Below are 26,230 nucleotides of genomic sequence, written 5' to 3' on the forward strand. Positions count from 1 at the left end.
TAAGCATGGCTTTCATTCCTTATTTCCTTCACAAGACGGGATTCCAGCAAATATGAGCAACCAGGGCTCTTACAGGTGACATTAATCTAAATGCAGCATTTCTTTTATGACCTTTGGATGTCTGTTCTAGCCCCCTCTGATTTTTTTCCATTAAATTCATAGAAGAGAATGTGAGATTGCTTTTAGTTGCTTCAGTTCACAGTCAAGTATTTTGGCTTATACTATCCATTAAAATAACACCTTCTCCACTTATCTTATTGTACATGAATAAAGACTCCTAAATGGAACTATGTGATTCTAGGTGTATATGTGTTCTTTTTAACAAATAACTTACCAAACAGAATTAAACTGATTATTGTTTTACCAGAAGTCAGTATAGAGTTTTACACAGTAAAGCTTCAAACATAAAATTAAGTACTTGTTTTAGTCAAAAATAACTGCTGTTTATTCAGGTGATCTATGTAATATAACTTGGTGTGTTTTTAACTAACGTACTACTGGCAATTGCAACTTTGTAGAGTGTTGCACACTGAGATCCCAGACATGCTCTGTGTTTTGAGTTCTGCATTTATCACATGGGCTTCTTATTGCAGTCTTATCTTTGCTGTGTCATAAAGCCAAACCTACCAATTGTTTATGAAGCACTTCCATGACATTATGGTGACTCAAGAAGAAAATTGAGACACACAATTGGGTGTTCTCTGTGGTGTTTGGTGAATAGGCATTTAGTATAGTTTGTAAGAAAAGGTGACAATAATTCTTCCAATTAGAAAATATAATACAGAAAAAGCAGTAAAATATAATGCAGTTAATCATGTGACTCATATGTCATTGTAGTGTGTGAGACACACATGCTTTACTAAGACAGTATTTTGTGCTCCAGCAGTAGAAAACACTTCATTGATGTAAAATATTACCTGTTTTTGAGAATAATCTTTCTTTAAGCATATATATGCTCAGTTTTGTCTGATTTTGAAATGCAGAAGAATCTAGGTGACTCCTTTTGGGCCACTACTGCTCAGCATTGTCAAGTATTTGACAGATCTATCATATATAAGTATATTAAACCCAAGAAGTTAGTTAACATGGCATTCTTAAAAAAAAAACCACTGCATATTTATAATTTCATTATGTGTGCTGAGTCTATTAATTCAAACAGTTAATGGTGCACTCTGTTTCATAGTATGTGCAGTGGTATAGTTGCAGCATTTTATTAATTACTGCCGTTAAAATATGCTAAATTAATTACTCTTCTACTCATTTGAATCACATCAGTGAAGCAGACCTAGAAGTAATTTCCAAAGCAGTGTATAACATTGCTGTTTCTGTTTAATATCTGAAATGGAGGTCATTTTTGTTGAGAGCTAGTCAAAGGCTAAGGTTCTGGGTCATGGATCTTGGCAACAGCTATTCTACTGCTCTGTTCCTCTTGTGAGTTTAGTGTGTTAAATAAGAATTCACTTCCTCTGTTATTAAATAAATGTTAAAATATGTTTTTGCAGCCTCATGGAAGAAAACCATCTTTTTCCAGTTCTTTTTCAACTCATCTTGGTAAGAATAATTTTTAATATACATATATAGTCTAATAGATCTAATAGATATCTAATAGATAATAGATCTAATAGAGCCTGTCTCCCAAATCATATCTAACTAGTGACTTTAATTAGCAATATTGATAAAATAATATGTTTGTAAAATCAAATGAAACAGTCTAACAACAAAATAATCTAGAGTAAGCAGACATTTAGGAAGTTCTTGCCAACTAGTCCACCTATATGAGAAGTTTCTTCAAGAGAACTACTTTTTTCTTTCTTGAACCAAAAAATCCTCTAAAAATAGAATTAATGAGCTTGATTCTTAATTAGAGCAATATATCTCCTAAGGGTGTACAAGAAATGCTGAGGAAGTTACATTTTATTAAATAACGTCAAATTAAAATTTGATACTGTTGGCGTGGTAGTCTCAAATCCCACTATTTGCTTTTAGAATTTTTTTCAATATGAAGTATCAAGGATATGATTTTGGGATAGTCACATGTGGAACTTCCATCCCTAAATAGAATCTGCCACTCAAATGGTCATGAAAACTGTCTGGTTTGTTTCTCTGGAATGTTGCAAAACAAATATGCTCATGAAGAAGAGAGATCTTTAGGCTAGTTTGGAAGCTGGGTACTAAGCTATCCATTAGCCTTCTTATTGTTAAATTCCAGTCTCTTGTTAATTTTTTCATTTCTAAGTTCATGAAGTTGTGTCAGGTAAGTGTCCTGTCTTGTAAGCATACTCCTGATGAATACTAAATATGCATTATGAGTAAATACACATAATGTATGTAGTGCAGGCAGATTGCATATTTGCTTTTTTATCATTCTTGAAATTCAGTCTTATTCAGGTTAGATGAGGTTCATAAATGGGATTCTGGATCAACTTTGATATTCCTTTCTTAGGTTTCAATATTTTAATCTTCACTCTTCCTTTGCAGTGATTTATTTTACTATCATTTTGAATCTCTTTAACACTGCATACCTAGATAAGCCATTTTTTATTAAAGTAACCTTGTAAGTGATGATAGATTTTTTTTTCCAGCAACATACAGAACACAGGCTTTGTTATTTTTTGTACATACATCTACAAATATTTTTGTGATAAATATTGAGAATAAAGCCATACATATTACTGTAGTTCATAGATAGTTTTGACACAGGATGAGCACTAATTTTAGGTATTAATAAAAGAAGACCTCAGTAAAGTATGCAAGTCAAGTGTTTCATATTAATATCCTTAAATATTTAGTTAATGTTTAAAATGTCTTCAGGTGCTAGTCTTGAAATTTATATATATATGTTAGTTTATAGCTATGAGTATTTGAACATGATTATGATCACTCAAAATATTCCCAGGTATTGAAAGTTTTTGTATAATGTATCTGTAGTCATGGAATTTAAAATGTGTTTGTCATACCATGTAAGTAGGACAAGCTGTAGTCTGTCATAAATGCTCCCTCCTTACCTCCCCACATACAGTTTGACCTCAGGAGTTCTAGAAATAGTTCCACAGTTTTTTAGGGAGTAAAACAGTTTAGCTCTAAATTGTCTGCATGACTAGTGGTCTCTGAAGGTTTTGCAGCTCTCTTGAAGCCCTATGGCTGTCTTTGAGCCAATGGTTGGAGTTGGGAAAAAGGAGTGGTAGGCAGTTGGGAAAACTCAGGAGCCAGGACCAAATCAGACTGGAAGGATTAATCATCTGGCTGCTTTTCTTTTGAACATAATAGATTGAACAGGACAGATTAACAAACTTCTTCATTACAGATTTCTGAAATAATTTTCAATCATGGGTGAAGGGAGTTGCATGTAATTTGATTCCCATTATTCTCTATAAACTAGTCTTTGTCTAGGTGATGTGTTTCGATGATCAACACATATAGTTGAGATCTGTTGTTATACCTAGTCCTTTACCAGACCCTAAACTACTGAATTATGCTTGAGTCAATACTCCATTTTATTCTGACAGTAATTTAATGTAGAGCTATTTTATCTAGTCTATGGTTTATTACTACTACTTAATAATTTCTATGCCAAGACTTAATATCCAATGTGTATTTTCTGTGTATTGTTAAATATAGTTCATGTTATTTTCTACAATGCAACTGACAGTACATTGACTCTGTTAGACTCTGAAGGGAAATACTATGGGCTTAAAATTGAAAAGCAGTTCCACTAGCAGTCTTTGTTTCTAGGCTGTGCTGCAATCCAAGTGGGATTGAATGTACTAGCTTTAATCTAGCTAGCACAGTAGCAAGGACATGATGGCTTGCAGATACTGAGCAGTTCATAAAAAATAAGTTTTAATATGACTGCTTTTCACTGCTCATCAGTGTAAAGTTATATTACCTCTTACACTGCACACTACCCAATGTTGTGGTCTAAGCAGTAACAGAGATTTGGCAAGATTTTTTTTATCCTCTATCATCTCTCTGGACCATTTAGATCTCTGAATTCAGTCAAAGCATATGAAAAGAACCCTTTCATGTCACTTATGACTACAATTTTTTAATGTTATAGTTGCCAAGCAAAAGAACTGTATCAGTGAAAAAAATCTGTAACTGTCTACCTAAAAAGTTGTTCTAAGAAAATAGCCATAATGTATCTTCACCTGAACTAGGGTTTAGTCACTGAGTTAATTAGTAAGAAGCTTTAAATAGAGTTTCCAGTTCCCCTGGAAACCCTCTGCACTCATTCATCTCTCAACACTCGGTTGCGCTGAGGAAGTGTACATTAATGATGTGATTTTGAGTATGTGAAAAACCTGAATACAGTTCTTCTTTACAGAACTTCAGGGTGAATTTTGTGGTTTACCTGAATGCAAATTAATTCCATAGTGCCATGATCCCAAATCCTGGTGCTAGAAGTTATGTAGATTATAAGTGGTCTTACGAAGCAATATGAAGGTGTGACTGCAATATGAGTAGACATAATAATGTCTAATGTGGTCAGTGGAAATGTAATGATGTGTATCTATGGAAAAATGGAGACCTATTCACAATTTACAAGTATTTTCAGGACAGTAAAGGACTGAAAATCAGAAGGAAAGCTGATATCATAATGTGAAAAAATTAAAAGGTGCAAACTGCCCTTGGTAGCAAGATGAAATATGGTGAGCTAAATTCCGTGGTTATGTAAATAATGCCAAAACTTGGGTTGATATAAGGTATAAATATGAAATGCTGCTGTTGATTAAGAAGGGGTTATAGCAGGAAAAGTTACTGTAGGATATATTTAATGTTGTACTTTCTTGCTGCCTTTTACTGCTACATCCTCAGTATTTTGTTTCTAATATATTTTGCAATGTCAAACCTATGCCAACCGCCTTCAATATTAGTTTATAGTTTATGAAGTATTGATTTTGATTATTATGTTATAATGCTGGAATAAGGTTGATAAAGGATTTGGAAGTGCTTACAAAAAGTGCCATTTTTGTAAATTAAGGCTATTTGTATTTTAGATTGCTACCAAGATTTTGCTGAGTAGCAAGCAATGAAGTTTACATAAATGTTAATTTATGTTTTATGTTACTTTTAAAAGGCTAACATCATAAATATTATCTGATCTTCATTTAGGTTTGTCTGAATGTAAGCTGTTGCATAGAAAAAAAATCCTGTGTAGTTGGTGAAATTCTATTTTTCTGCTGCTAATTTTTAAAACTAAAGTTAATGATGCTTGTGATTAGGAGCTCAGTACTACTCTGTTTTTAAAGCCCAGTAGTCAATTCTATGCTTATCCTATTAAAATTTCTGGTGTAGCTTTTAGTCACACCAGCATATTATCACAGCCAGCAGTTTTTGCTAGTAGATAGTGTGTTCATGTCTAACCTGCACAGGCCATTCAAACACAGTTGTTGTTTTATTTATATTGTTACTCTATTCTTAACACAACCAAGTCCACCTCTTCTGTTTGCATTAGTGAAATAATTAAAATTAACTTCAACATTCCATATTTTAAATTATTTTCCTTCAAATACAGTGGAAAGCTCTTTCTATGAAAATACCAAATAGATTTCCCTTTGCAGTCCTGTTCATATATTTTTGTTTATTTTTCCTAGTTGTGTATAGGTCTGAAAGTTTTATGCTGTCCCTGTGTATCTTGGGATGGCTGTATTGGACATCTTAAATTAGAGGATCATATACTATTCATGTTTTTGATAGACTGCAGGCAACCTATGCTTGGGCACTCAAAAGATGCTTCAAAATCATGTTATGGTGGCAGTCATTGGTCCTTTTAGAAGGTGTGCTTTGCTTATTTTGTGGTAATTGCAGATGAAAATAGAGTTCAATATTATCACTAAGGGAGAAAATACGAGCTAAGCATAATTAAAAGAAAAATTGTAATAGTTACATAAGAAATAGATAAATGTGCACTTAAAAAGAAGAAACAAGCCATGCCAGCTTTCTGGTGTGGCAACTTCTTTCCAAGAAAGTTAACAATTTTGTGGAAATTTTGTCTGAGTAGAGGACACATAGCCATGTATAACTAGATTCCTTTGGTATAGTTAGATTGCCTTTTTCTTTTTAAAATTTAATTCTAACCAAAGTACTTCAAGTAAAACAAAAAGTATGAAAAAGAAGTTGTATAGCATCCAAGTGGAACCAGTGGTTGGATTCTATATGTCATTTTGAATTTTAATAGGACAAAAAAACCACAGGAAATTATTATGGTCAGAGATGCCACTCCTTGTGATTCAGTTAAAATATCAAAGCCATCCACTTAAAACATTTTAAAAATAATAGTTGTTTTATGGCCAGTCTTACCTGTGGAAATACTATAAAAATGGAGAAAAAGAACACTGGAGAGGAAAAATAAGAGCCTTATCATTCCTCTTTTGCTTGGTTTCTATTTTCTGGTGAGAGATTAGAGCCATGTATCATTTGAGGGAAGAGGTAGAGGTATTTTGCTGTCTAGCAGCCACATGGATGATAAGTATAGAAGAACATGGATCAGACGTTATTGCAGCATTTGAACCATTAGTTTACTTGTGTCTCTTAAGGAAAGCACCTCCTAATCCAGTGGGGTGCACATCTTATTGGTTGTCTGAAAGAATGGGAAGAATGTTTCTAACTCTTGCAAGTACTCATAAGCCATCCAGGATGAGTACTTGAAACAGTAGATTAGGATACTCTTTCTCTTATATTCTGTCAAAAGTACAAGTTTATGCTATGGAACTCATCTGCTGGAGAAAATTAGGATAGTAAATTTGGCAAATAATAAAAGCTCTAGCATTTAGTGTGAATGGGCCTTGGTCTTCTATGCTGTAAATGAGCTTTGACCTAAAGTCAGCTCAGTGCTTGCATGAGAAGATCGATGCTGATTGATTGCTCTGGACATCTCACTGTAGGCATACTAAATCCTTAATTTATAGTCAGCTCTCTAGTAGAAAAACCAGCACAAAGGTATCTGGAAATAGTCTTAGTCTACATGTGTTTTAAAGAACAGGAAATACTATTTATTTAAATGCCTTTGTGTGGGGTATTCCTATTCCTCTCTGTATTTTTGATGCGGTTACAAAGGTGTTCAATGCAATGGCTCTTTTTGGTGTATTTCACCAGTTCATCACTGCTGTTAGGGAAAACCTGCATTTAGAAGGTAACTGAAATTGGATTCTAGGAGTGATTTTTATGGCTTTTACAGAATGGATATTAGTTAGAAACCTTAAATGTATCCATAGTGAATATCTTTATTTTTGTCTTTTCTGAAGTATGCACATTTTCTCAAATCTACTATATTTAATAGTCAAATTGTATACTCTGGCAGTGCATTTAAAACTGCTGTGATAGATTAAGAGTGTAATCTATGAAGATTTCTGGAAGTGAAAGTGCCAAAACCCTAGTTTATAAAGCAAAATAATTGCTGGTTTTTGGAAGACATTTAATATTCAAAGATGGGTTTAGGAGAAACTAGTGAGAAAGTGTTGAACTATCTTAGAATTTATGTATTTGGAATGAGAAAAAATTACAAGATATCATTTAAAGAATATAAATGTATTGCAAGTGTAGAAATTACTATGAGAAGAACGCTTCACCAGTGATCATGTTTTTAAATCCTTTCCAAACTGACAAATTTCTTACCAATGCATCGAGGTCTTGTGTCAACATTCAGTAAGGTATTATATTTTTTCTTTTTTTAATGTAGAATCAAATTAATAAGAGTACTTCTATACACCAAAGAAGACACTGTGAAAGTACAGTATGTTCATTTCCAATTTTCCAGGAATAAAATATGGCTCCTTTGGTAGGAATGTTAGGATTTTTCATTACTCTGTTAAAGCTTAAGCACTTTCAGTTTTAGGATGAGATTCCTGAGACTACTTATATCTTTTAAATTGCTGACTTGAAAATAGTGTATACTTTAAAGGGAAAAGCCTGCACATCTGAATTTGTACTCCTGGAAATAAACATTTCTAAGTGAAGCTCTCCTGAGATTTTTTTAGCAGGAAGAGGAATCCTGCTAATAGAAAGTTTTATTTTCAGAAACAGATTTTTTTTTTTTTTTTGTTTTAGTCATCTTTAGGTCAGGAGTTTCTGAGGAAGTTTCTATAGACATAATGTTGGATTACTGCTAAATTGGGTTATTAATCTGTTATGGTCAACTGATCTCTCCAATTATTAACACTGTACATGGAATGAATTCTTAACAGTTATTCATGTGTAACTATTGTGCTCTTAACAGATGACAAAAAGATTATTAGAAGCCAAAATTCTTGGTATAAACACAGTTTCTGATTGTGATTAATAACAAGAATCCGTGACATTTGATTTCTTTCCCCAGATGTTGTCATGTGATGCATGGTGGTTTTGCATATGGATAGAGCAATAGCAGAACCATAGATTGTCTGCAGTTGGAAGGGACTAGTAAGGATCATAGTGTTCAACTCCTGCTACATTCACAACTACCTTAGTCATCATACAACTAAGAGTGTTGTTCAGATGCTCCTTGTACTATGTCAGGTGTTGTGCTGCAACCACTTCCCTGGGAGCTTCTTCCAGTGCCCAGCCACCCTTTCGGTGAACAATCTTTTCTTAATGTCCAATCTGAGCTTCCCCTGGTGCAGCTCCATTCCATTTCCTCCTGTCTTATTGATGGTGACCAGAGAGAGATCAGCATCTCGCCTCTGCTGCCTCACTTGAGGAAGTCATAAACTGTGATGATGTCTCCTCTCAGTCTTTTCTCCTCCATGTTGAACAAGCTAAGTGACCTCATCTGCTCCTTGTAAGTCTTCTCTTGAGACCTTGCACCATATTACTTAAAAATGCGGGTGTTAAAGTGGTAGGTGCTGCTACCTATTTCTTATCCCCAACAAACCTCTCCTGTCGAAAAGCAAGCTGAGTTAACATTCAGGTACACTCAACACTCAACACTCACTGCAACTGGCTCAGAGATAGAGGCAAGAGAAGCTCTTTGGCAAGGTTTTATTCCAGCAGAGTAACACAGTAGGTGAAGGGCAAACTCTGGGAAAGAGAGTGAACCCTGTGGAGCAGTCAGCTTATAAAGGGGAAGGGAGCAGAGCTCAGGGCTGGACAGAGGGGCCTTGCCTCCAGGGGAAGGGGGGCTGGCCATCAGGGTGGCCAAGCCAGTGACAGGGGAAGGAGAAACCAGAGGGAGTTGCGACATCAAGTCCAAGGGAGAGTCTGTTTTTTCCTTTGGGAGGTCTAACTCTGTGGTAGGTAATGTTTCCAGGGCTGAGGGCTTGGGGGTTTACCAAAGGGAGAGAGTTCATGGGCTGCTACACTTAGTCACCCTTCTCTGGACACACACTAACAGTTTGATGTCCTCTTACATTGTAGTGCCCAAACCTGCCCCCAGCACTTAAGGTGAGGCCTCCCCAGTGCAGAGCAGGGCAGGACAATTCCCCCACCTTGCTTGGCTGGTGATTCTGTCCCTGATGTCCCCCAGGACACACTTGGTCCTCCTGGCTTCCAGGGCACTGCTGACTCATGTTGAACTTGGCATCAACCAGGACCTCCCAGTTCCCTTTCCATAGCACTGCTCTCCAGCCCTTTGTTCCCCAGTGATAAGGTCAACAAAAGTTCCCTTTTGCAGAGGCATTTTCCTGCCAACAATGGAAGAAACATTTTGCTTTTTCAATATCATGATGTATGCTAGACTTTCAGCATTTGCTGCAACCACAGAGCTTAAGAGTTGTCTGTGCTGCAGTCAGTGTATGGCAGCAATTCATGAAGATGTCTCCACCTAGCTCTGAGCTAACAGCTGCCAGCTTTAAACAGAGCTGGAATTATTTACTTTCCATCCATCACATTGAGATAATTGTTGTTGATGGGTTTTGATACTGGTTTTTTTGAATGGTATTAATAGGCTGTTTTTCAGCATTTCTTGTAGGGTTGCTTGAGTTAAATAATTTTGTCTGTCTTTAATATAACTTTCTTTTTGAAGTAGTTAAATGTGTATTTGTTACAAATATTTTAGAACAGGTTAATGAAAAAACTGAAAACTTGAAGTGCATGATTTTTGGGATGAAAAATAATGTTGACAGAGTAGTGAGAGAATTGAGAGAACTGCTTCCTATTCCTGCTGCTGATCCACATTTATTCTTGACTCTGGGAAAATTGTATAACCCCTCCTTTTCACCATATGCTTGTTATGCTTCTATCCTTTGGGTTTCCAATGAACACCTTTACTCTGAGAAAACTCAGCAATTGGTTCTCATCATCCTGAAACTAAGCTTGTTTAAGGTCCCAGCTGGACCTTATTCAAACAAAATTCTCAAATTATTTTTTTCTTACAGTATGGTGATGTCTAAACTATAAATGTACATCACAAGAATGTAGGGAAGATGAATTCATTAAATTTAGAAGGTATTCAGGTTTTTTTATGAGAAGCACTAGTAAATATGGGCAGCCTATTTTATGGCTGTGTGTCTGTAGATCTATCCCCAGTAAGATTGCTGATGGAGAAAGTGAGAGGAATAATTTTAATAATATAAATTGATAGTCTGCATAATGAAATGGATATTTAAAAAAGTACTGATAAAGCATATCCTTCTATCATTGTCTTTCTTATCTGCAAAATTATTTTAGACCAGTGCTCCTGTTAGGGGAGGGAATAAAATTATTTACTAAATCACCTGGAGCTCCACTTCAGAGAAAAATTGGGTACACAGCGTTTGTGACAACATTATGTTCTTGTATAGGAAGAAAATTCAGCTGTTTACATCTTAAAGGAATTGCTTTCTTATGCTAGACACTAATATTTTAGTGTGTATGCTATCCAGCTTTTTTTTTTCTATTTTATATGCAGTGCTAAGGGACATAAGAAAACTCTTGTATAAACAATATTCTTATGTGTTTGGTAGTAGTTCTTTATTTATCCTGTCCTAAAAGTTGAAAATTGTACAGGTAATAAATAGGAATCTAAAAGACTGCAGCAAGATTTTAAAGCTAGCTATAATATAGTGGGTAAGAAAATCACAGGTAGTGAAGTGCATAGGTATCTGTACTTTGCAAAAATAGTGACCATGATTACTGCTGATAGTACAACACATCTGAGTTTTGTGATGTTGTGACTGTTTTGCATTTCTTTGATCCTGCTCTTCATGTTATATATTACTGGTCTTCAATAAGCAGGCAAACATACTGGTTTTGTGAAGGTGGGTTTTTTCATAAATGTTTCTGCAGTAGTCCAGAGTGGATAGTTATTTTGTATTATGGTATAATATCTTACAAGTTGTCTTTTGAAAGAAAATATATTCACAATTTCAAAGAAAACCTGGTCACAAAGTAATGATCTCTGTTGTTCCTTGCATGGCAGATCCATGTATTTATCACATCATTGCTCTGACCATCCCAAGAACATTCAACAGTGTTGCTCTAAAAGTGACCTAGACTCAGCTGGGGTCTCTGGTCTTTTTGCATCTTCTCTTGATTGGGACAAACAGGATGCTGCAGGGATGTATGGTGATGATGTAGTTTAAACTCTGCTCAAAGCAATTAATGAGTAACTATAACTCCAATATTTATCCAGAGTTATGGTATGAAATACAGAATGATCCCTTCAGGGATGATTTAAGATCCAACACAACAGTTGTTTTAGAGGTCTTTGTGCCTACAAAGGGCAGAGCTTCTGCTTGTTACTATGTGCTGGCCCTTGACTGTTGCTCAAAATCCACGAGGTTTTTCCTGTATTGAGAGGATTGCCCCTTACTGGATGCAGGTAGCTGGCACTTCCCTTAAACCCCTCCAGTTACAAATGCAGTCATAGTGGCTATTTGAACAACTCTTGGAAGTTAGTTTTTCTTGGAAAGCTAAACTCGTTTGGAATATCTGGTTTTCGAATACTGTGTTCAAATACTGTTCATATTGTAAAAGATGTAACACTGCTTCCCTGAACCTTTGACATCTTGAAGCAAGCCCACCCTGGTGATCAGGTGGTCTGGAGCACATGGCACACATGGAGAGGATGAGAGAACAAGCTTCATACAACCTTTACAAAGAAATCTTCGGGGGATCTTTTTCCTGCCTGTAGCTGCCTCATGGGACAGTGCAGAGAAGATGCAGCCAGACTTGACTCAGCAGTGCACAATGGAGAGATGACAGGATGAATACAAGCTGGAAGATGGGAAATTCCAGCTTGATATAGAAAGAAACTTTTTGCTGTGGGGTGGGTGGTCAAACACTGGAATGAAGAGGTGAGAGAGGTTGTAACAGGCTTGGAGACTCTGTGCAGACTGAGCCAAGCAGCCAGCTAGACTGGAGAGCTCCAGAGGCACCTTCAACCATATGTTATTCTGTGATTTGATTGTCCCAGTCAGTACACCTTCCTAAAAATCAACCAACTGGAAAAAAAATTACCCCACAGGTTATGTCCTAGCATTGTAGCTGCCATACACTGAGCCTTATTGAACTTAGGCATTAACTCCTCTAGACCAGGATCCGGGTCAGTAGTCTTTCAGGTGATTTTGTGTTTCTGAGCTCTTCATTTTTTTCCTGCTTCCTAATAACTTGCATGGTTTGACCTTTAAGTAAGCAAAGTGGATGGACTGAAATGGCAATGCTTATTCAGCTAGCTTGGCTCCCCTCCCATTTCTTCTTTATCTGAGCCATACTGCATGAGGGTGGTGTTTTATGAACCAAATCCAAGGCAGACTGTAGGTCAGGGTTGAATGGATGGGTGTATAAAGTCACTGAGTGTTTCTGCCAACTTGTTTTATCTCTCAACACACTTGGACATTTATGCAAGGTTACCTGAAGTATGAGTCTTGTGGTGTTTTAACAGTGTTTTCAACAGTGTTTTTTTAAATTTTGGGATTGAGTAGTTTAAATATTATTGTAGAGAATTTTTCCTACTGATTATATTTTTACTTAAAAACAGTGCAGCTCTGACCTTTAAGGGAACATGCTAACTTCAGCTTTCCATATGACAGCTAAAGCTGATGATATTAGATTTTATTTATTGGAAAACAAGTTTACTTACATGTTAACTAAGACCATTTTTTTAAACTCTGAGCTTTAGGACAGTTAAAATTTGTAGAATATTTGAATTATGTAGTAAGAAGACTTTTATAGTATTTAGGTGAAGAATTATATGTGAAAAATCCCCCAGACTTCTAAAAGTATGGAAGATGTGTGAGTTTTTGCACTGATAGGGAAATAATTTTTTCTTTTATTTGTCACTTTATATGGATAGAAAACTTTAATAAAAACTCTTCAATCCTTCATTTTATAGTACTTTGTCTGGCCCCTTCTGTCAGAAATGATTCTGTTATTGTTCCCCCAGTCCAGCCTGAGGAAAGAGTTTATAACATTTTTCTATGCTCACTGAACATTTTATCAGGAATTTCATTTTAGATGACAGATCAGTCTGTCAGTCTTGGGAACTAAAGGCAGAAGGTATTGAGCTTATGTTCCTTAGTGATGGATTTCACCAACAGCACCATGAGTGAGAGTTCTGGACTGACCATCACTACAGACAGCCCTAAGGCTTGGATAGAAACACAATTGGTGCTCATGTTCTCTCCCTCTCAGCTAACACAGTCTTTTAAGAACTTACAAAGTTCACAATGCAGAGATTCTAAAGCAGAGTTTTCTCCCTCTTAAACAGTATCTGGTTTGGTTGGTTTTGGTTAGGGTTTTTTTGTAGTCATAAACCTGTTCAGCATTGACATATTGTTTTATCACACTTATTTGTGCCTATTTTGATAGAAGTTTTGTGAATAACCTCCAGGATCTTGTGATTATTCATGTAATTAAAATCCTCTCAAGTTTTTTTGACACCTAATACTACTTACTTTCACTTTCATTTGCACCCCTTTTCAAAGCAGATATGAAACCTGTATTTGTTCTGAAGTATTGCATGATGTGTGACTGCTGTCTAGGGTCACAGCTCTATAAGCTCTATCTTGCAGTCATGCAAGATGTGTTGCCTTATCACTCAGGAATGAGATATTGTAGTTAAATGAAAACACAGTCTAATAAAAGCATCTTTTTAATCCTTTGTCCTGGGTCTGGAAAACACACTAAATGTAAGATGAAGTATTGCAATGGTAGGCAGAGAAACATCGTGTGTGCTACTCCATGTGTGGATTTTGGGGTCCTCATCTCAAAATGTTTACACTAGAACTGCAAATAGTTTAAAGAAAAAAAAAAAACAACAAAACAGAGATGGTTAGTGGTCTGGAATGGCTACTGTGAAAGAGATTATCCTTCTGTATGCTTTAATCTGAAGGATAGTTGATATATATGTGCCAGAGTCAGGTGAATAGGGAACAGTATTGCTGCTCAGTGTCTCCACTCACACAAGATCTGTATTGTAAGAACTGAAGAAAACTTGAAGTTGGGATCTGAAAAATTGACAAAAGGTCAGTTTCTTTTTCCTGTAGGGTTATGGTCAGCTTTCAGCTCTGCTCCATGGCATCCTCAGTTTACTTGAATTAAAAAGTAGACTGGACAAATTAATGGACCAAAAATCCATTGAGAGTTGTTACATGTATAAACTACATCTGGTTCAAAGTCCTTGGGCTGTCAGTTCCTGGAGGCTAAGGAAAGTGTTCAGTATACCTGTCATGTAGGGCTTCTTCTGTTTTTGAGTGTTTTAGATATGTTGTTAGGGTAGGTAGACCTTCAATTTGAATGGAGTCAGATTCTGCTTTATATGCTAAAAATTAATGCATGGGAACCTTTCTGTATTGCACTATTTTTGTTCCTAGCTGCAGAAATTGGTCTTTAAACTCCCATTTTTATTTGAGAAACCAGTTTAATTTTTTATGACTTAAAAAGATTGACTTGTTTCCTGAAGCAAGTTATTTCTTAGAGAAATTAGCTAGTTAAAAATACACAGCTTTGAGTTATGAGGTTAATTTTCAGTCTGTGCTGTTTATTTGGTTGGCTGTGGAGTTAAAAATTAATACTAATTTGTGGAATTCACAAAGAAGTTTGGATTTTCTTTAAGAATTAATATTTAGCCATTGTTTATGAACAAGTTTCAGAGTTGTCAATGTTTAATGTAGCACATTTTTGCAGAATTTTTATTACATCAAAACATCACTCAGTCATTATAATTAGACAATTTTCCCACTTAGGGAAAAATATTTGGGAGGTGGTTTGGGATGGGTAAAGAGATAATTGTGCTCTTTTTTAAATTAGAGGTTGCATCATCATCTTCAGAATCCATCTTACTTCTGTCACACCCCTTTCCTCCGAAAGTTGTAGCATTTACTGCCTTTCTCCTACATTTTAATTTAAGAAATGCAACTAAAGCAGTTAATCTTCCAGATTGGTGACTGGTTCTGCTGTGAATAAGATTAAACAAATTAAATTATTTATCTTCCGTTGTTCATCCTACCCTACTTTTTATCAGTAACTGATAAATCTCCCCTCCCATTCTTTAAGCTTTTTTACTATTCTCACAGTCTTACAGTGCCCACACCTTGGACACATTTCATTTTGTTTATTTAGTTCTTTTTGCAAAGTCAGATTGTAATTTTGTAATATTCATAGATATATGTATGCATGGGTGTGATAAATAAAATGTCCATATATATACATGCGTGTGTAACAATCTCAAATTATTTCTGTTAGCAATCTCAAAGTCTTTGTGACCTTGTAAGTGTTCTTCATACTGTATTGTGGGATGTAAAAAAGAAGAAATGTGCCTGGTCCCAAGAGTTCTGTGACAGTTGATTGTGAGCAGCAGAAGAGGGAGCAGGAGAACAACCTGGGGAAGCTGGCAGGGCTGCTTTGTCTGTAATTGCTGGCTGGAGTGCAGCCCTGCAGCATTCCCTCACTCCCACTGCACTCCTGGATCACGGCTGGAGCTGAAGGGCACGTGGAGACCTATGGAAGAGGAAGGGCTGTAGGACCATGATCCAAATGTGTGAAAGTCAGATGCTGCAAGAAGACAGATTATTCTTAATCTGAGACTTCTCAAGTCTAGTGCCAAAGTGTGTGCTCTATGACCTTTAACTAGCAAGTTATAGGGAGAAATAATGACCTTACCATAGTTTCTTTGAATTTTATGAAAAATTTTAAATGGGTGATGCAAAAAGGAATTGCCATCAATGGTTACCCAAGGAGATTAATGTCTACATTTAAAAATTAATTTATTTTTGCTGTAGAAGCAATATTAATGCAAAATCTCACTTCTTCCACACTTCGTGTTTGTCAGGCTGATTAAGAGCAAATTGCTAATAAATTGTTCCTGCTAATGTAAATGTCAAGGCAAAGAGAAGGCATTTAAGAAAAATATATATTGAAGTAAATCTGGAATGCATGTTTTTCAGAGTAAGGTTTATTGGTCTTGTGACCAGAATTTTACTGTGGCATTCTCACAGTTCTGTCAAACAGCTGAGGTACATCTCTTAATCTCATCTAAATAAATATTGGCATAGGAATGTGGCAGTTGCTGACTGTACCTTTATTGACCAGCTGTATTCTGATGAGTAAGGTACTGAGCTATTGTGTGCTTCACAATAGAGTTTGTAAAAGAATATTGAATGTCTGTGAATGGTTTTTGGCTGGCAGAGGTTTCTGCATTATGCATCTGAACTCTGATCATTTATCTAGAAATTTGTCTGGTTTGGCCTCAGTCATGTATTCTTTATGCATTCCTTGTGGTAATGTTTTCCTGAAGAGTTTATATTGCAGGGTGATAATTAGATTTTAGAATGTCAGTCTTCCACAAAGCAAAACAATTCAAATCTTAATATTCTACTTTTTACTTTGTTTTTACCTGTAGCCATTTACTCATTGTAGTAAATGTTTAGGTTTGAAATATATTTTGTTTTGTAAACAGTTTTATAGGCAAGCTTAAAAATCATTACTTTGCTAAGGTAGATTCATTAGCCATGTGTAAAAAGATTAAGCAAAAAGATTAAGCCTACCATGAGGCAATCTTAGTTTACCCACTGTAACTTTCTAATTGCAATTATAATAGAGCATCATTTCAAAGACTCAGCTGATATTGTGGTAATTTTTTTCTTTCAGATTTCTCTTTTGAATCCCCTGTTTATATTACAGGGTTCAGTTTCTGCCCATTGGATGTTTTGATCAAGTGTTTCTTACTGTTCCTATGGGTACAGGAAGCAAAGTTGTGCCCTACAACTCCTTTTCTTTCTATTTTATATACTGGGTTCCTTTCAAAATCCTGACTACCAAATAAGATAATAACCTGTTCAAACATTATGATGCTAAATATGGTGACTGACAGTTTACATTCTGCAGTTTAGCTGGGGGCCCCAAATTGATCCCTGTGGCAGATACTTAAGCACTGTTTGGTGGGTGACGTTGCTTTTAATTTTCTGTTGCTGTCATGTTATTTGATATGAAGTTTAGTAATAATTAAGGTCTTTACAAAGGAAAAACAGATTTCTTTCAGTTACTTATTGGAGTGAAGTGCAATATTTCTCCTTGGTGCATATTTCATTTGTTTGACTAAAGCAGAAAGGCTGTGTATGAGGGCTGATAGCTCCTTTCAGTGCTGCAGAGAGCCAAGGATTATTCTGTAAACAATCCATTTCTGACTGTATATTCTCAAGTTCTACATTTGCTTGCCCTGTGTCAAGTTCTGGAGCGGGATTTAAATTCCCTGCACGTAGCTATCTTTAGGGCTCACATCTGGATGGCTCTGCAGGAGCATATTGCTGAAAGCAAACAGACCAGCAGTTCTGATGGTAACAATGGAGTCTGAGAAAATACTGCATGCATGTATAAGGTTCCATTAAAAAGCAGGGAGTGAGAGGGATGTCTAATGCAGTCCATTTAATGCCGAACTCTCCAGAGAGTGAAGTGGGGATTATGCCTGCTCCTGTGCTTTTTAAAGACTAGTATAGAGGATGCTTGTTGGGTGAATGGTATCTCCATAACAGACACTCTGATACTCATGAATACATTTCTAATTATATCTTAATGATCTCAGCCACAAATAGGAAAACAAAAATCTTTGTCTCCCTGAGTGGTTACCTTAGTGGCTGCAGGATTGGCAAGGTTTAGATTTTCCATCTCCTTTCACTAATCCCAGGGGGCTTCATTGTGAGAAATGAGACTTGTTTATGATGGTGAATTAGATTGCTGTAAAAGGTTATTTCAACAGACAGTTGGGAAATCATAATAGAATAATTTAGTAAAAATGGGAGCTAAAGTATGCTTAATGAAACATGATTAGATTTAATTTTCTTGCTATTTCGATCATTAAAGGTACATTATGCTTTTTCAGACCTCATTTGGGCTCTTTGCCATGGACCCACTCTTAGTAACAGACTGAAACTTGCATGTTCCATTAGGATATGAAAATGGCTAATGATACTCTAGTCTCCTCTCCCTGGCTTTTGTAAAATTTCTGTTACCAGCTTTTCAGATATATTTTAGCTGTTTTCCTCTTTGATCCTTTTATTCCCTCACATCTATTGTACACATTTTTCAGTATGAATAACTGTTCAGGGAGTATAGATTGTATGCAATGAAGTAAAAGACTAATATAGCTACCTAATAATTGTGAGGTGGCCTATTATGAGTAATTAAAAATGTTAATTTAGTTATTACTAAGATTCTGTGTTCTAACAAAGTTCATATTTTAATTTCTTCATATATAATATGCTGTCTTAATCCAGTGGTACAATTCTTTGGGGTTTTGTGGGCTTTTTTTGGTTTGGTTTTTTTGGGGGGATTTTTAGTTGGGTTTTGGATTTTTTTTATTATTTTTCTTTATTCTTTCTTTTTACAGTGCAATGCCACATTGTGTGCCACCACATATGGGCTAAATTTCTGTTATTAAATTTAGTGTTATTAAATTTAGTTCTCAATGATATTTTATGACTCTCCCATAGCATCAAAATGCTACTTTGATCTAAAAAAAATCCAACTCCTTTTCAGGCTATCAATTCATACGAGAATAAAGCTGTTCTTTGCTGGTAGACAACTTGGGTAGGGCAGCAGAACCTTGCTGATCAGCTCAGTGGGTAAGAGCACCAAGGTTGTGGGGCTGAACCCTATATGGGCCATTCACTTCAGAGTGGGACTCAATGATCCTTGTGGGTCTTTTTTACCTCTGAATGTTCTGTGATTCTGTGATCATAGCCCATTTCTTTTCAGGATTCTAGTCTGTTGTTTGGGGGAGGAAATATAGGGGTTATTTCAGGATTTCATTATGTTATTCCAAGTTGGATGCATGTTTCGCTGAGAAAGGCTTCTTTTGTTCAGGATGAATTTTCTGCCCACAGTTGAATGGGAGGTAGAGGAGGAAGGCAGATTTCAGGGTAGCCAGTGGCATGTCAATCAGCAATACTTTAGGGGAAGGGCCCATGTGCAGATCCAAGTTCAAAATCACCCTAGAGGAAATGGCTGACTGGGTTTCTGAAGCTCAAAACAAATATTTTGACTACTAAGCAAGATGTTTTATGAACATCTTTCACCATCTCCCACTGAAGTTGCTTCAGTTTGTATATATTAACTTTTCCTTGTCACAGAGGAAAAGGATGGTCTGGACTTTCAGTAAAAATGAGTAGAAATGAAAGAACTGAAGTCCTCTGCATTTCTTGTAAGATAGCAAACTACTGTGGGATACAGGTGGTGTGATAACCTATTGAGTGTGTCAGTGCACACTGGGAATGTTTGTTTGAAGTCTTAAATATTTAAGGAAATTGGAAGTCTAGCTTCATTCTGAAACAGCATAGAGTCTCAAGTCATTGATTTTTCAGCATTGCTAGCATAGTTTCCTTTGAATTTTGCATGTCATAGTTGAAATACTTTATAAGAAAACAAATGTGTATGTTCATGTGTCTGTATATACATATTTAATGGATATTAAATATGTATATATTTAATTTGTATATATGATATCCTTATAAAGCAATAGATATAAGTTCCCTCATAATCATTTAGTGCCTGTTTACCACTGAAATGAAGGTATATGAAGGACAAAAAACCTTCACTCTTTAGAGGGTTGAAGGCCCTTTGTTATGCTCTGAAGGCACTGGAATCTCCTGTATTTCCAGGCAATAATTGCCTTAACAGTGAGGAAAATCAGGAAGATTTGAATTGAACCTATGCCCTACATATTGATGACTGAAATATATCTCTGTCATTAAGTGGAATCTATTTTAATGAACTATACAAATTTTCAAACCTGTGTTCCTAAAGTTGATTTCTTGAATTGGTATGTGGTTATTTAAATAGAAATGACTTGGGGAAAGATGGGGTGAGGCCATGAAGAGAATTATAACAAATTATTTGAAGATTACCCTGGAAAGATGTGCAAAAAGAAAAATGCTGTTCAATGTATTGTTAATAATTGTAACAACAGAATGTAGTGTAACTTCCTCTGTCTTTGAGAAAGATGTAGAACTTGCTTAGGAGAGCCTCCTATTTTGCTGAACTTAGCCATTTCTGATTCTGTCTTTGAACCATCTGTTAATCTCTGATGAAAATGGAATAAATTAAATATGATATCATATTTAACAGCAAGAGGTATACTTTTTTCAAGTCACAGCATCTGATACTGTTTTGCAAATACTTATGAGAAGCAGAATTGGTTTCCTTTCCTTATGTTCTTCTAGATGTGAGTTAAGCTTTTAATTCTAAGTTGTGCCATTGCTCTTCTTTGCAATGTAAGAATTGACTTTAGAACAGGTGAGAGTAAGAGTTTTCAGAAGTGGTGCTTGTTTTGTGCCAGGCAAGTGCACAGAGTGCTTCATGGAGTATCAGTGGGGTATCAGGTGGCCCCGTGGTGCTGAGTGACTGTAAATTTTTCAAGCTGTCTACTGCCTGGTGCTATTGAGACTGCCACTATGGGAGCAAGGCTCAGGCTAGTCCAAAATTAATTTTGCTATATCCTTGTTTATATACTCAGTGAAGCAATTACTATTTTTTGTCTTAGTTTAATATTCTGAGTGGTAAGAACTAAATCAAAGAACCATAGAATAGTTTGGGTTGGAAGGAATCTTTAACTATCATCTGGTTCCTAGGAAGGGATGCCCTGGGCAGGGATGTCATTCACTGGACCAGTTTGCTCAAAGCCCTGTCCAGCCATGCCTGGAACAGTTAGAGGGATGGGGCATCTATAACTTTTCTAGGAAGCGTGTGCCCGTGTCTCAGCACCCTTGCTGCAAATAATTTCTTCCTTATATGCAATCTATATCTTTTCTCTTTTACTTAAATCCCATCTTAAATTCACAATAATAATAATCTATTAGGACATAAAAATTAATTATAAAACTCATATTGCAAGTATATTTTGAGTAATAATAATTACTATTATTGCTAATCTTGTTAGCTGTCATTTCTTTCTCCGTCAGTTCTCTTTCAGATGCTGTTCTGTGGCCTAGCATCATCAGTCTGTTGCTGGCTAAGGGAACAGCTGTCTTTCAATATCAGTGAATTCCAGTGGCTGGAAGATATTAATTCCTGTGACTGACATTGCATTATGCTGTTAGTATTTTATAGAGATAAAATGGGGCTGTCACTTCAGAAGTATATTTCTGAAATGTATGTACCTGAAATATGACCTATTAAAGTGAACTTTGTGTTCACTTTTTCTAAGGTCACAGGTAGAGATAAAATAAGAATTAAATGCAAAGCAGGAAGAAAACAAATAAAAAAATAAAAATCACAATGTAATGAAAAAAATGCTATTTCTGTCCCAGACCAACATAACCAAGATACATATGCTGTCTTTGGTTCTGGTGCCGCAGGCATAGCTAATATAAAAGCAAACTCTGTAGAGTCTGGAAACTGCAGCAATATCTTGGAAAAATTTCAGCAAGGAGAAAGTATTGTCATTTAACCTTGAAATTCTCTCTAGTCTCTAGATTAATTTACTTGTTCTTTTTAATTTTTCATCTTGACTACATCCTGTTCCTTCTGGTGAACAGTAATAAAGCAAAATTATGTTAATCATGCACAGAATTTAATTAGGGAATGGGGTTGGTGGCTTGTTTGTTGGACACCAAGTTAAGCTCATCAGTGGTTTTGTATGTCTGTGGGAGATTTTTGGATAACAGTAAATTTCCTTCCTGTTGTGTCTGAAAGAGAAAGAGTGTTTCTAGTATTTACATAGAAAAAGAAACTGTACTTCCTTTTGCTATCTTTTTTTATCATCATTGTTTGTTCCAGTTGAGAAGTTCTATGGCTGTGAACACAAACTGCTCCCTCCAAATGTACAAACATGACTCTTAATACCAGACTCATTTCCTATTTCCTCTGAAAGTGATGAAGCTTTTGATGGCTGTATAAACACTGTCTTTTTTAGGCCTGGACTGTAAAAATACTTATGTTTGTAAGCTGACATTAAGAGATATAGCAAATGCTTCAAGTCTTATTTAGCTTTAATATGTGTATCAAATCCACTTACATTCAGGAGAGTTTTAATCACTGTGGTGCACACACAGATTTAGGACTACTCTGAATTCTAACCTTGCTCCACTATCGCAGTTCAGTTCTGTTCAGACCAGTGGATCCACTTCAGCTCTTTTTATTCTTGGAATTCATATCCATAGCCTGGCATAAGAAGAAAATACATTCATCTTCAAGTTCTTGAATAAATGCCAAGATAACACTGTGATGCATGGATATGAAAGTGTGTTTGTGTAATACACATACTGTTTATCAGGAACATTAACTGGAGATAGAATTGAGAATAAAGATTATATACCACTAATTTATGGAAGAAGAAACTTTATAGAGATAGTTTGCTCATAAACTCCATTCCTCTAGTTCACAAAGATAGTGTAACATACTAAAAATGTTTTTTGTTTTCTGGGTTTTCAAGTATTTAATAATGTGATTATGGTAAAGATTTATTCGTGCCCATGGTCCTTAATTAACTGATCAAAAAAACCCCAAACCAACAAACCCAACAGATACATTAGTCTACTATACTTTTTTTCAATGTTTAGTCATCTGGAAACAAAAATGCTAAAATGGAGGAGATACTCAATTCTGTCATCTTCTTCAGTGTCAGAAGGAAGGGACAAGACTAGTGATTTTAGAATTGTTGAAATTTAAGTGTTGACTCAATCATTAATTGTCTCATCCTGACCATGGATATTAATCACAGAAAAATCATGCCAAGTAAAATCTCCCTATAATATTTCTTTAGAGTACACATCAATTTCACTATTAAGCAAACAAACTTATTGTTTAAGAGATAATATTTATTGACTATAGCACCACAAAAAACCACTGTAGTCATTAATAGGCTTATTTAATAATTTTTTTACACCTAATAAACACAGTGTTTTGCAATGAAGAGTTTTCATTTGCAGCAATCAGTTCATGGTTTCTCTTGCCTTGACTGCGTAGTGTCCTAGTAGGAATAAAGTTGGTGTAGAGCATAATTGCTTGTCTGCCTAAGCCCAGGACAGAAATATGAAAGAAATGCCCTCTCTCTCATAGGATAATAATGCTGGCTGTGTTACTTTCCAGCATTTCTGCCAGTCTGTTCACTGAGGAATATTGTTAGTGCCCCCCTGTTTCCTGCCATGTGGTTTGATGCCTTGGTATCAACTAACAGGTGTAGCTACTCTAGGAGTACCTTGAGTGGGGAAAGGCTGGAAGATGAGTTTCCTAAGACACCCATGCACCCTAGGATGTGTACTTTGAGCTGAGTAAATTGATAGCTGGTAGAGCCTGGTTGTTGAGTATGCTTGTTTTCTAAATACATGTCTCTTGGGAACATACGAAATCTCTATGAACAGATGTCTACAAATGAAATGTACACAGTGACTTTAAAAATATATATATATAAAATATAAAGAGAATTTCCTCATGTCTTTCAGGCTAGTAATCAGCTACTTAAATAATCCCTAAAATAAGTAATAATAGAAATTAAGGAATGATGTATTTTGAAGGTGCCAAATGTAATCAGACTATACCATGATTCTAGCAACAGAAGATTCAGCAAACATTTCCTTTTCATTTAACAGCCCTTCATTGTTTTCAAATTTAATGTAACTTGATAAACTTGTTATCAACTTTCTCTGTTGTAATTATGGATTGAGTAAATGCAAGTGTGTGGGAAAAAACAATGCTCTTCAAACTAAATAGTATTTTGAGGGTAGAACACATAAAGCAAGGCATATAGTCAAAAATATTTAACATGTAAATGTGTTTTTCCTGTCCCTTTTGACGGCTTTAATATATCTCTCAATCCAACTAAATTGCAGTGGAGAAAAGCATCCTTTCCTCATTTAGACAGGTTCCATTTCCCTGTACTTCTTTGTCAGCCTGTGGCTTCTCATTCAACATCTTTTTCACCAACCCTGCTGGATTTTAAGTGAGTCTGAGTACAAAGAATAAAACATTCAATTTGAGATTAAGAGGGACAATGGATATTCTTTTCTATCTCTTTTACTTCCTTGTAAAAGCATAGCTTTTTCTCTTTGGTTTTTTTTTTTTTGGTCAGGATTTTTTTTCAGTTATGGAAAATGTCAGGAAAAGCTTTTCAATCCCGATCTTGCACCCCTCAGTAGGCAGCGGAAACTGAGTCAGTATCAGTTTTTGCTTTTAAATACTGCTTTAGCAAGTAGTTAGCTATGGATATGGGAGCAGGTTCCGAGGGAGAAGAGACAGAGACCTATTTCTTAACAGCTGATGGTGGATTAATGAACAGAATATAAGAGACTTCTTTCCTTGTGGTGGCAAAGTGTCTTTTGCATCAAAGCAAAATCCAAGCAGAAAAAAAATTGTCCACTGATTGTTATCTGTCATTCTGAGTTCTTGAAGAAGTAACTTTTCATGAATGCTGGAAATTCAAGTCTGAGAAGTGAGTATTTTGGTATGGTAGCTTTTGGCATAACGTTTGAATGCAGCTCCCAAGTGAGTTTGCAGTTCAAATGCTTCACAGCTACTTGAGACTTTCCACAGCATCTCCAGACTTGAGTCTAAATATGAAGTTACTGCTGTGGTAGTATCTATTGAATGAAATGAAACTTGTAGAGTTTCATTGCTTCAGAGCATATCAGTGCAAATTCTTCCAGAATACTGGAATTCTCCAGAGTGAGATATCTGTATAGATTTTTTTCCCCATACTGTCTGCTCAGTTGTACACAAATTTTTCTTTTTAGGAAACCTCAGTGTTAATCAGAATGAATAGCTTTAGTCCTCAGAAAGGTAATTTGTTTAGCTACCTTTTTCTAGGTAATGGGGAAGTTTGTTTTTGTATGAAATTGAGTGTGAGCATGCTCTCTGTGAAGAAGCCTGACTGCTTGAGAGAGGAGCCTACTCAGACTCCCTCTGTTGACAGTAAAGATGAGAGTTGAGTTCTTTCATTAAAGCTTTTAGCAAAAGGATAAGCTTTGAGGTTTCATTGCTGCCAGAAATTTAGGTGCAATTTTGTAGAAAGAGGAAATGTTACTCTGTTTTAAAAGCTGCTGCTGAATTGCTTTGCGATTCATCTGTAACAGTGAATGTAAGATTGTGAAATTTTGCATTGCCTCCTGCAGTGGTATTAGAACAAAATGTAAGGCTAATTCTACTGTTTTCTGTTGGTTGATGCTTGACATTCTAGGTGTTTATTAATGATTTTCTTTCTCCTTAGTTAATGCTTCAAAATCACTACTTTTCCCCTATAATCAATTGACTTTTCCTAAGCACGTATTGACTAAGAATGCAGATGCTCTTTTTTTTTTTCAATATTCCAGGAGGAATTTCTGTGAAAGCTCCAGGACTAAAAATCTTTGTATGTGAACTGAATATGTCACCACTGTGATACATCTGAAAAGCGTGATCATTCTAGAAATTGGTTGTCAGATTAGTTGCTCCTTTTTGTGTGACCATACTCAGAGGGAAATATTCGGAAATATTAGTTCTGGTAGAACTGTACTTTTGAAAAAGTCTGATTTTTGAAAAGCAGAGTCGCAAGAGATATGACTGTTATTACTCCTGATTTAGATAATTAATAAGGAAAATAGGATTACCCTAATGAAAGAGATCCATATGATATGCTTTCAGTTTGTGCATAACTGCTGTTATGAATCAAAGGCCACAAAAATTAGAGATTAAAGTTAGAGATTAAATTAATCAAAGTTTCTAATTCTCTATTTCATAAAGTAATAGCAAATCAAAATACGCTACATTGAAGGCAATCTTAAACTATGTTCCTGTAAATAGGTCCTTGTTAGCATCAATGTTTTGGTTTATTTCATCTCAACTATACTGTGACAAAGAATCATTAGATAAGAATGGCATATTTTAATAACTTTATTTGAATATGGTTAATTTCTATAATTTTCTTCTTTCAATG

General features: G+C 35.7%; 1 protein-coding gene across 1 annotated transcript in view; it reads left to right on the plus strand.

Annotated features, from left to right (window-relative positions):
* The window catches only part of ULK4 (unc-51 like kinase 4), a 210,172-nt gene that overhangs the window by 93,053 nt on the left and 90,889 nt on the right, over positions 1 to 26,230 (plus strand). The window contains exon 31 of the mRNA XM_059474664.1: positions 1,503 to 1,551. Within this exon, the coding sequence (XP_059330647.1) occupies positions 1,503 to 1,551 (49 nt within the window). The remainder of the gene's footprint in view (positions 1 to 1,502; positions 1,552 to 26,230) is intronic.

This window comes from Ammospiza nelsoni, chromosome 1 (assembly GCF_027579445.1).
Source record: "Ammospiza nelsoni isolate bAmmNel1 chromosome 1, bAmmNel1.pri, whole genome shotgun sequence".
In the NCBI taxonomy this organism is placed as follows: Eukaryota; Metazoa; Chordata; class Aves; order Passeriformes; family Passerellidae; genus Ammospiza; species Ammospiza nelsoni.